Source organism: Miscanthus floridulus, chromosome 12 (assembly GCF_019320115.1).
Source record: "Miscanthus floridulus cultivar M001 chromosome 12, ASM1932011v1, whole genome shotgun sequence".
Lineage (NCBI taxonomy): Eukaryota > Viridiplantae > Streptophyta > Magnoliopsida > Poales > Poaceae > Miscanthus > Miscanthus floridulus.
The window spans coordinates 76,374,642-76,386,799 of NC_089591.1; the positions used below are offsets into that span (position 1 = coordinate 76,374,642).

Here is a 12,158-nt window from a genome sequence, read left to right on the forward strand (position 1 = left end):
CTGCCTTCTTAGCAGTAGCTGAAATGAGCAGTTTGTATTTGATCCACTTAGAGAACTTGTCAATGGCGACGTACACGTACCAGAAACCACCTAGGGTTGGCTTGAAAGGCCCGATCATGTCCAGTCCCCAACATGCAAAAGGCCAGGAAGTTGGGATGGTCTGCAGTTCTTGTGCTGACATGTGTATTTGTTTGGCAAAAAAATTGACATCTTTCGCAACGTCGGATGAGGTCTTCTGCATCGGTGATGGCCGTGGGCCAGTAAAAATCAGCTCGAAAAGCTTTGCCAACTAGGTTTCTCGAGGCCGCGTGGTTGTCGTAGGAACCAGAGTGAATTTTGAGAAGTAGTTTCACTCCCTCTTCTTGGGTAATGCATTTCTGCAGTATCCCTTCCTTGGCACTTTTTCTCATCAAGTTCCCGTCCACCAACATGTAATGCTTGCTTTGACGGATTAGGCATTCGGCTTCAGTCTTGTCGGCGGGTACGTCGGCGCTGGTGAGGTACTTGATGAACTGTTCTCTCCAGTCAGCGGCCGGCGAAGGTACTGTAAGTACCAACTGCTCGGGGGGGGGGATTTCTTGAACTTCCTTCTCTTCCTTAATAGACAGCGTAAATAGGTCTTGAACGAAGACCCCAGGCGGAATCACGGCGCGAGAAGAGACTATCTTAGATAGGTGGTCGGTGAGCTAATTTTGATCTCATACCACGTGGTGGTACTTGATACCATAGAACTTCCCTTCGAGTTTCCTGATTTCAGCACAATATGCGTCCATCTTCTCACTGGAGCATGACCAGTCTTTGTTGAGCTGGTTGATGACCAGCGCGGAGTCTCCGTATACCATGAGCCATTTGACGTTGAGCTCGATGGCTATACGGAGTCCGTGGAGACATGCTTCGTATTCGGCGGCGTTGTTGGAGGCTGGAAAATGTATTCAGAGAACGTATCGGAGCTTGTCCTTGGTCGGTGTAATGAATAAAATGCCAGCACCAGCACCGTTGATGTTTGAGGGCACCGTCGAAGTACATCACCCAATGCTCGGGGCAATTAGTGGGGATGGGCTCTTAGATCTTGGTCCACTCAGCAATGAAGTCAGCGAGCGCCTATGACTTCATGGTAGGCCTGCTTCTGAATTCGATGGAGTAAGTGCCGAGCTCGACATCCCACTTGATGATGCGGCCATTGGCCTCTTTGTTGTAGAGGATGTCCCCCAGAGGGAACTCGGTGATCATGGCGATCTTGTAATACTCAAAGTAATGGCGGAGCTTGCGTAACGTGATCAGAATAGCATATAGCAGTTTCTGAACTTGAGGATAATGAGTTTTGGGCTCATTAAGGACCTCGCTGATGAAGCAGACCGGGTGTTGCTCCTTATAGGCATGACCGGCCTCCTCGCATTCAACGACGATAGTTGTGCTAACGAAGCGAGAAGTGGTGGCGATGTAGATCAGTAGGGTTTCGTCTAGTCAAGGCGCCGTCATGATCGAAGGCTTCGTTAGAAACAACTTAAGCTACTCGAAAGTTGTATTTGCCTCCTTCGACCAGGAGAAGCTCTCGGAGGCCTTGAGGAGTTTGAAGAACGGTAGTCCCTTTTTGCTGAGGCGTGATATATAGCGGCTGAGGGCAGCCATGCAGCCTGTAAGCTTCTGTATGTCCATTACGCAAGTTGGCCATTTCATGTTGGTGATGGCGGAGACCTTGTCGGGGTTGGGCTCGATGCCACGGGCGCTGACAATGTAGCCCAGGAGTATGCCGGACGAAACTCCAAAGATGCACTTTGAAGGGTTCAACTTCCATCTGTACCTTTTCAAGTTGGCGAACGTTTCTTCGAGGTCAGCGATAAGATTATCGGTGGTCTTGGACTTGACGACCACATCGTCGATGTATGCTTCGACGTTGCGGCCGATCTGTTGACCGCGGCACATCTAGATGGCCCTTTGGTAGGTTGCCCCGGTGTTCTTGAGTCCGAAGGACACGGTGGTATAGCAATACACACCAAAAGGCATGATGAACGACATCTTGATCTGGTCGTCTTCCTTGAGGGATATCTGATGATAGCCGGAGTAACAATCAAGGAAGGAGAGCAGTTCGCAGACGGCGGTGGAGTCTACAACCTCGTCTATCCGAGGCAGACCGAAGGGGTATTTAGGGTAGTGTTTGTTGAGATCAGTGTAATCAACGCACATTCTCCATTCTTTATTCTTTTTTTGAATGAGAACAGGGTTTGCTAACCACTCAGGATGATACACTTCTTTTATAAATCCGGCAGCTAGGAGCCATTTTATTTCTACCCTAATAGTCTCCTTCTTGTCTGGCGCGAATCGTCGGAGTTTCTGCTTGATCGGTTTGGCGGTCGACGAGACATTCAAGGAGTGCTCGATCTTCTCCCGTGGTACCCCCGACATGTCTGTAGGTTTCCAAGCAAACACATCGGCGTTGACACGTAGGAAGGAGATGAGCGTGCTTTCCTATTTGGGGTCGAGGTGAGCCCCAATCTTCACGGTCTTGGAGGGGTCGTCGAGGCCGAGGCCGACCTCCTTTGTTTCCTTGGACTTGGTGGAGGCACGTGGAGGCTCTAGTGCTGGGATCTCCAAGTCATCGGCTGGCGCCGTCTTGGCGTTAGTGACCACGCTAGCCATCTGGATGGAGAGGTCGGTGGCTTTGGCGAGGGCGAGACTTTCTGTCTCGCAGGCGTAGGCGACGGAGAGGTTGGCCCGTAGGGCCAGGACTCCTGCAGGCAAAGGCATCTTCAGCACCAGATAGGCGTAGTGCGGTATGGCCATAAACTTGGCCAGAGCTGGCCGACCAAGTATGGCGTGGTAGGCGGTGTTGAAGTCGGCGACGTAGAAGTTGATGTGCTCGACGTGGTAGTTGCTAGTCGTGTCGAACTGTACTGGTAGGGTGATCTCTCCAAGCGGTTTGGATGCCCTGCCAGGTACCACACCCCAGAAGGAGGAGTCGGAGGGTGTGAGATCTCCTATCCCAAGTCCCAGCTCCTTTAGGGCTTCGGCGAAGAGGAGGTTCAGAGCGCTCCCACCGTCGACGAGCACTTTTCTGAAAAGCACTTTCTGGACGGTTGCATCAAGGACGAGGGGGAAACGCCATGTGTAAGGGATGTCCGCCCACTGGTCGGCCCTGCTAAAGGTGATGGGGACCTCGGACCAGGGGCGATAGCTAGGGCTGGCGATGACGTCTTCCGCGTTGACGGCGAGCACCCGGCGGGTGGTGAGCTTCCGATCTCTTCTGCTCTCGATGGCGGCGAGGCCCCCGAAGATGGTGGCGACCACTTTGTCGTGATCCTGGAAGGCGTTGTTGTTGCCCCCAGGTGGGGTTGCGGCCTCCGGCTCCGTCGTTGTTGTCGTCGTCCGGCTTTTTAGCCTGGAACTCCTTAGCCAAGCCGAGGCAGTCATTCATCTTATGCTTGCTGTTTTTGTGGAGAGGGCACGGGCCTTCGAGGATCTTCTTGTACTGCTCGTCATAGTTGCGCTTGGCGCGAGGTTCGTCAACGGCAGCGACGATGTGGTCTGGTCGGCGGCGGCGATATTGACCAGATTTGGATCCTTCTGGCCGATCACGGCCACTGTCTCGATGGTGGCTGCGGTCGTCGTAGCGGCGGTCGCTGTGGCGCCGGTCGTCGGGTCGCTCGTCGCTGCGGCGAGTTGGGCGATGAGTGCCCGCATCCTCGTTGAAGCGCACTTCGGCCTCTTTGACGTCGGCGTACTGATCGGCGGTTGTTATCATCTCGTCGATCCCCTTAGGCAGCTTGAGATTGAACTTGGAGTTTTTTTATAGTTTGTGATGCTTACTGTAATAGTACTTGTATCCTTAGTTTTTCACAAAATGCAAATGTAGAAAAATAATTCATATGCTTGTTTTATGTTTTTTGCTAGCACCTGATGTAGGTCTTGAGTAGAAATGAAGTATTTGGTTTAGATATTGTCCTACCGTTTGAGTCTGGATAAACAAAATGTCTCGCCTGCATAACAGCTTTCAGTACTTGCCTACAACTCTCATTGATGCAGTGTATCTAGAGAAAGATGTCACTAACCTATTTTGTATTCTTCCATAGGATGGATCGCTGATCTTGACTGGCCCAGCTCGAGGACTTATATTGTCAGATTTTATATATCTTGAGGTGGATCTCAAGATTAAGGGAGCGCGGGGGCAGGACAAACAACTTAGCAAGGGATTGCTTGAGATTGATGGCCGAAAACTTACCCGATTGGAAACAAATGAGGTTATGCAGGTCACTTGTACTAGCCGGCTTAGCACTGTGGAGGTGAAATTTACGGTCGTTAAAAGAGCAGTGGAGGCTACTGTTGAAATTCATGTCCTCTGGGGCTATTTCCACGGCCAAATCTCAGCTCACACCAGCAGCATCCTCGATGAATTTGTCCTTTTTAAAGGTGAAACAGGTGGCGTGTTTGCTATTGGTAGTAGAATTACCCCATTATTGTGGCGTCGAGTCGTGAATGTCTGTTTGACAGATAAGCTGATATTTACAATTGAAACTAGAGATGGCACCAAACTGACCATCAACTCCAGCCACACATGGTTCAGATTGCTATGAATGTCCTTTCGGTTCTGAGAAGTTTCGTGTAAAGGTAACTTGGTCAGTAACAAAGGTTACAGACATAATTTGGCCCTGTTAGGGTCATCAATGTATGGATTTATCATCTATGTATTTGTAACTGAGATTATTTTTCTTCGTCATGAGAAAAAGAACCATGTGAGCACGTTGAAATTGATTGTATGAAAAGAGCTCTACATACTCGCTTCGGAATTTCCAATCGATTACATTTATCGGGATCACAATCACAAGTCGAACCTCCAATGAATCCAACACCTCCAAACAAATCACTAAGCTGCCCGTGGATCCAATTCTTTCCCAACAGGAAGCCCTTATTAGACACCTGCCGAACCAATTCTGACAAACCTCTCTTCCCCGACCGCGACCGACCCATTCAATTCTCCAATCCAACTGTCTTCATCATGGTAGCCATTTCCCTCTCGATCGGTCTTGGTGTTTTCATCAGACTCTCAAGTTGAGCGTGTGCTTGAGGTCCCCGACGTGCAGCGTGTGGCTGCCGAGCGCCACCTTCCTGTTGCCCAGCTCGTCCACGACGCTGAGGTCCTTGCACACGTCCACCTTGAACGCCACCACGCCCGCCTGCCCGGGCTCCAGCGACACCTTCTCGAACCCCAGCAGGTGCTTCGCCGGCGCGTTGTGCACCGCCGGCGGCGACGAGAACAGGAACACCGTGTGGCCGCCGGACATCTCGCCCGCGTTCCTCACCCGGAGGTGCACGTCGAACGCCAGGCCCTCGCAGTGCGCGCCCTCGGCCTCCACGGACGGGCAGCGCTCGGTCAGGCACGTGTGGCCCACCGCGAGCTGCAGGGCCACCTGCTTCGGCGCCGACACCAGGTGGTGCGCGAAGCTGGTGTAGCTCAGCCCGTCGCCGAACGCGTACACCGTGTCGCCGGTGTAGAACCGGTACGTCCGGCCGGGGTAGCCCGTCGACGGGTCCGGCCGCATGCGCATGTCGGTCATCGGTACCTTGGTGAACGACTCGGGGTACCACGTCACCGGCAACCTTCCACCTGCGACCACCATCATCAAAACAGTCAGTCATTCTCAGTAGGGACAGGGACAGACAGGCAGGCAGAACAATGCGTTGCGGGCGCAGCTAGCGGGCAGTGTAATTACTTGGGTTGTGGTAACCGAAGAGGACGTCGGCGATGGCGGCGCCGCCGGCTTCGCCGGGGTAGCCGACCCAAAGAATCGCGGCGATCTTGTCGCTGGACTTGGCGAACGAGATGTCGAAGGGGCCGCCCGACATGACGACGAGGATGCACGGGCCTCTGGACGCGTTGGCGACCGCGGACACGAGCTGCGGCTGCTGGCCCGGCAGCAGGAGGCTCGTCCGGTCCAGGCTCTCGCGCTCGATGGACTGGTCGGCGCCGACGACCAGCACGGTCACGTCAGCGCTGGCCGCGGCCTTGGTGGCCGTGTCGAGCTGCAGGCTGTTGCCACTGCACCCCACGTTCGTGCATCCCGGCTGGTACACCGTGGCCACGTTCGCGCCCAGGCCCTGCAGCGGCGTCGTGTACTTGCATGGCGTGCCTGTACGCCATCGGACACAGACAACAGTCGTCAGTGAGCATGATCTTGCCTTGCTTAAGATAAGTTCTTAACATAAGAATTTCTTGAATGATCATCATATAGAGTATTACGTACCTTCATAGTTGCCGATCATGGTGAAGCTGGCATTGGCATTGGGGCCAATGACGGCCATGGACTTGATGGAGCTGGCGGAGAGCGGGAGCGCGCCCCTGTTCTTGAGGAGCACGATGCCCTGGCGCGCGGCCTCGCGAGCCAGCTCCTGGTTGGGGGACGTGCACACGTCGCTGGGGCTAAGGTTGCCGAACGGCAGCTCCCGCGGGTCGCCGTCGAAGAAGCCCAGCCGCATGAGCGTGATGAAGTTGTTGGTGATGGCCCGGTCGACGTCGGACTCCGACAGCTTGCCGGCTTGCACGGCCGCCACCGTGTGCTGCGCCAGGAAGTTGCCGCAGTTCAGGTCCAGCCCTGCCGGAAGTCAGCAGACGTGTCAACAGGTACGAATAATCTTGTCGAAATGCATGGCGAATTGTTCTCGTGGGTCGTGGCAGAGCATCAGCATGAACGACACAGGGCCGTTGGCAATCTGGCATACATACCTGCTTTGATGGAGATGGCGGCTGCGTCCTCGGGGGTTTTGGTGTAGTGCTGGTTGTTGTACAGCACATCGACCGAGTCGCAGTCTGATGAAATGTACCTGCAGGGAACCGTATACAGAGATCAATCGCCATCGGGCTAACCAGCTAACACCTCAGAAGCAGCATTTGTCGTTTGAGCTTTTTAAACTTTCAGAGCAGATATAAAGCTTAATGGCGTGTTAAAGATGAGTTGCAGTTGTGCAAAAGTCGTCATGGTGGATTTGGATTTGGAATGGATACCCACCCGTTGAGCTTCCAGTCCCCTCTGATGACTCCAGACAGGAGATCCTTGTCAGCGCAGGTGGGCTTCCCGTTGACCTGGTTGTAGGAGCACATGACGCTGGCCACGTTCCCGTCCACCACGCAGCTCTTGAACGGGGGCTGGAACGTGTCGTCCAGGTCCTGCTGCGACACCTGACGAACCCACATCACAGAGCCGAAAGATCAGAATGCTGAAACTTGCGTTCGCGTTTCGCAAGGGATCTTCAGAAGCAGTCAGTCCGAAAGATCAGACGCGCAGCTCCGTAGGTCGCTGCAGTGCTCTTACTTTGGTAGTTATCATTTATGTAATATCGAAGTTTGTAACAATTGGCTAGGAAGGTCCAGTCGTAGCTGTAAGACCACCTCGCACGCTCATCAGAAGCGTATCGTTTGTACGGTTAAACTCTTCTTCTTAATTACAATGATACGTAAATGTCTTGCGTATTCGAAAAAAAAAGAAGCAGTCAGTACGTGTCGCTGCGTAACAGCGATCACGGACTGATGATCTACTATAGTATTGCTAGGAAACACATTGTTAGTTTGGTGCGTCGTCATTGTGGTATCTAATCTGCCAGTATTCCCAGACCAATATACAAACCCAAAAGCCAAAAATGTTCTTCTAGTGATCCTGGCAGATACTAGATATAATATGGTACAGTTTACGACAGTGCTCTATCCTCCAAGGGACCAAAGCATTGAAAAATGAATGGTGCGTCCAGAACAGCAGCGCCCGAGCGCTGCCACGGAGGCTGCAATGCAGGTTTGTTTATGCGTCTCGGTGGAGAGAGATCGGCCATTTCGGGGAACGGCCTGTCTGAAACCACCGGAATCTGATGGGATTAACAACTGCTAAAACAAAAAAATCTGTAGTGGTCGATGATCAGTGGTGAGTGACGCATGTTGCCGGCTTTGTTTGTAATCTAAACTAGATGTGCGTGTTGGGACATTCCCTAATCAATCATTCTTCTTCTTTCTTTATTACTCCGTATTATTATATATAAGAGAGGGAGAGGGGGAAAAAAGAAAGGAAAGCTGCCATGCAAGGAGCACTAGATGTTGACGGCAAAAAGGTCATCATCTCATCGGCGAAGCTTTGCAGCCAGGCCACGGGATGGGAGAAGCAAGCAGTGGCCAGTGGCCGTATACGGCGAACTTGGCGTAAAGGCTGTCACTACGTGTAAAATGGAGTACGAGTACTACATGCTATGCTACCACTGCCGGTGCCAGTCAGTGTGCATGAACTTGATCCGATCTACGGCAAAGCTTGCTACGCTGATCGGGGACTGAGGACCATACAAAAGCAGAACGGACATGGATGGATCATTTAAACAAAGCAACGAAAGTGAGAGACTGGTGGTGGCCACCACATGGGTCAATCCCCAGCTGACCCTGGCCGGGCCCGGACGCGCTTTCTGTGCTCTGCTGCAGGTGCAGCCGTGCCGTGCTGCTGCGCAGTGTGCACGGCAGCAGGCCGGCACCCTCATTACTTCTACGAGCCTAGCATTAAGCAAGCATGACTGGGTAGGCAGTGGTAGTTTGGCTTACCACGGCGTTGAAGGTGTAGCGCTCGACGCCCTTCCAGTTGTCGACGTCGTAGGCGGTGTAGTGCTTGCAGCAGGCGGCGACCTTGAGGCTGTCGCCGGCGCTGGCGTTCTGCAGCCCCGTGACGTAGCCGACGGCGTACTTGCTGGTGAGGAGCGGGTCCTCGCCGGGGGTCTCCTGCCCGCGTCCCCACCGTGGGTCGCGGAAGATGTTGATGTTGGGGCTCCAGAAAGTAAGCCCCGCCAGCCCCACGTTGTGCATCGCCCGCGCCTCGTTGGACACCACCTGCATCGCATCGTCAGTGGTAAGATTCAATTCAATCATCATACTCGTCGTCAGAATTAATTCTTCAGAATGCAGTACAGTAATCGCGTCTCTGGTGACCAATTCCAAGTCCAGTCAGTGTGTCGATCGAGCAAGCATGCATGGCGATGGCGGCGTACACTGTTCATTCAGCAGCTAGGCACGATCATGCTGCGGCCCACGGTTGTCCCGTTCGGCTAACTTAAAAGCCGACTTGTTCTCTCACAATAATTTAATTGGAACAGTATTTTTCTCTCACGATAATTTAGTTTTAGCTTGCTTTTTTCAACCAATTTGAGCGAAACGAACGGGCCGGTAGGTGAACCCGAGAGAGATAAGATGGCATCCAGCCAGGCAGGGCAGGACTCAGGAGTCGTGTTTGTCGGCACAGTGCTCGCTGCTCAGTGCCCAGTCCTTGCTGGATTCTTGTGACAAGCTTTTATTAGCCGGTGCGCTGCGATCGAATAGCAAACCTCCATAGTAGCTTCTCTGAATTTCTCACCATTCAGGCACGAGACGAGCGAGATCCATCGATCCTCGGACCACAGACGGCACCGCCTCTTGCCAAACCCGACGAGGGCGAGAGCTACACGATGATGGGTTGAGCTTGCGCTTGACCAAAAGCAAAGCTAATCAGATTCAGATCACACTCACACCATGGCGCAGCTAGCTTTTCCCGCTGGATGAATGTGAACTCCGATTCCTCTCCGTGCATCTCCATGAGACCATGAGAGACAGCGACGCCGCAACGGATGGGCGCGGGGACGAAAAGGCTCGGCGGCTGCCTGACAGGCGATGCCTGTTCGCTTGAGCTAATTTTCAGTTATGGAACGGTGTTTTTCTATCGTAACATTTCACCATAAGCATCAGCCTAAGCTAAATTTCAGCATAAGCCACCAGGGAATGCAGTCCGCGACAGCGAGTATCCTGCGCTGCGCATGTCGGTACGCACTATGCATGCATATTTGTGGATGCACACGACAATCACCTGCCAGACCGATATTTCCAATGTGGTCCTTGATTGCTTGCGCTACTACACCTTGCATGTTCTAATTAAGAAAACACTAATGCTACGTGTCAATTAATCAATGCCCTTTCCGGATCAGAAAAACCAATGCCGTTTTAGCATTGTGTAGCTATTACCAAAAATCCAAAATGTACTACTGACCTCTTATAGCATATAGTGCACTTATTCTAACGTGCAATATATACAGAATTATAACGATCATATGTGACACTTACTTAACGTGCAATGTACAGTACTAAATTGTAGCTTGAGTATAGTATTGTCAAAAAAAAAATTGTAGTTGGAGTAGAAATGCAAAAAAAAAAAAAAGTGAGGTCCAGGATACAGAGGGACACCCCCTGCCTGTACAGCGGCTGTGTGGCGCTGCTACATTAGTGCCCGTGAGGCCAAGCCATATCCTGCCGTAAACCAGAGGACAGAGACCAGTTGCATTGCATTTGCATCTGATTTTAACACCGATGCTGGATCAGCAACGTACTAACAGTACTGACATAATTATGTTCGGGTACACCCTCTAATCAGTCCTTGCCACAGTCCCTTTTCCCTTTTCTTAACGGTGAGGAACCCCAATGATGCTCGACGCGTGACATGTGAACATAAATAAACCTAAGACTCAGCATATCAATCATTTTTCTTTATTTTCTTTACTCGTTTTTTCTTTTTTCGCGAAGATCATCTTTTTGTACTCGACCCGGCCGTAGCCATTGATCCTAAATGCGGCAAACTTTTCGTGCAGTTCACTACGAGAACCGTACTAGTACTCAGCATGGCACACATCTCCATCGCCAGCCATGAGTTTCCATGAGCAAGAAACAAGATTACGCAGTGCAATGCAAGTATAGTATAATCCTATAAATCGATGGATCCTATCTATCTCCTAGCTGTAGGCAAGATTACAAATTGCAGCTACATACACTTCTTTTGACCTGATGGCACGTCGTAGTAGTAGTAGTAGCTGGTATATGGAATGAGACTGCGCCGGCGATCGATGCAAGTGCAAGGCCGCCGGCGAAAAGAATCCAAAAGGGACGGGACTAGCATAGCAGCATACGATCCGGCCCGGCGGCACGCTTTTGCGGCTTTTCTTGCCGTGCCCTGCCGCCGCGCATCGCATGAAGGGAAAGTTGGGAGGGAAAAGCAAGGCACATTCTCCTCCTGCTCTTCACGGAGTCACAAATCGCCCCGATCCGGCACACACCAACCGGCACCGCGAAACCTCGCCGTCGAATCAACCAACCCCACACACACTCCCCATGCGTCCCCACCAAGCGCGATCGAGAATGGCAATGCGGGCGGCGCAATGCTGGACCTGGTGCAAATAAATGCTACGGAACGGAGCAGAGCAGAGCGTACTGGGAGCAGAGGAGGAGCAGAAGAAGAAAACAGCAGGGGGAGCGGAGGAGGTTGTGGCGGTGGCGGCGGCTCACCTCGCCGATGGCGCGGAAGAGCGTGGCGTTGAAGGACGCCGCCGTGAGGATGGGCTGCGGGAAGCTGGTGGCGGCGGGCACCAGCGGCGAGAACCGGGTGCCCGGCCCGACGTAGGAGACGCCGTGCAGCGCCTCCGACCACCACTCGTACAGCGGGATGCCCAGCCGGGGCAGCGCCGCCTGCTTGTCCACCAGGAACCCCACTTTCTCCGCCAGCGTCAGACGGGACACCAGGTCCGCCGCGCGCGCCGACGCCGACGCCGACCGGTTGCAGAACCCGTACGACGCCAGCGTCGCGTTCGACGCGTCGCACGCGAACACCGGCGTCTGCGCGCGCGCCACATTGGAACAGCAGAGCAGCGCCGCCGCCGCCACCATGGCGACCGCCACCAGCGCGCCCGAGGCCGGGAACGCTGCGGCCATGGTAGCTATAGGCAGCTAGCTCGCCGCACCCCGACCTTCTGAACTGAACTGATTCTCGGTCACCACCAGCCCGCCCGTAGCACAGGCGCTAGCAGCGGCATATATAGAGTGGCACGCGCGGCAGGGTGGTGGGTGGTGTGAGCAACAGCTGGTGAGGTGAGGCCGAGGGGGGCGCCCCCGTGAGACCGTGACGGGGGAAGGGGGGCGACGTGGCCGAATTTTTTACATTTTAGCTCTTTTTTTAAAAATTTCTCACAAATAGATTCCTCGCGAAAAGAATTCAGAAAATAGATCCTTAGCTCGGCGCCAGTCACTCTGGAGCCGAGCTCGGCGTCGTAGATCTTGGTGCTAGAGTGACTGGCGCCGAGCCTTTAATACCTATGGGCCCCGCGCCTCTCTTCCTCTCCCTCTCTCGCCCTAG

The 12,158-nt window shown here is 53.2% G+C and overlaps 1 protein-coding gene across 1 annotated transcript; it reads right to left on the reverse strand.

The window, feature by feature from the left end:
- Positions 1-4,767: 4,767 nt before the first annotated feature.
- Positions 4,768-11,808, reverse strand: LOC136497709 (beta-D-xylosidase 4-like). Its single transcript, XM_066493557.1, has 7 exons — positions 11,315-11,808; positions 8,561-8,842; positions 6,999-7,168; positions 6,716-6,813; positions 6,237-6,584; positions 5,706-6,122; positions 4,768-5,599 (listed from the first exon to the last, which is right to left on the reverse strand). The coding sequence occupies exons 1-7, from the start codon at positions 11,735-11,737 to the stop codon at positions 5,031-5,033; spliced, it is 2,307 nt and encodes a 768-aa protein (XP_066349654.1). The 5' UTR covers positions 11,738-11,808; the 3' UTR covers positions 4,768-5,030.
- Between the last annotated feature and the right edge of the window lie 350 nt (positions 11,809-12,158).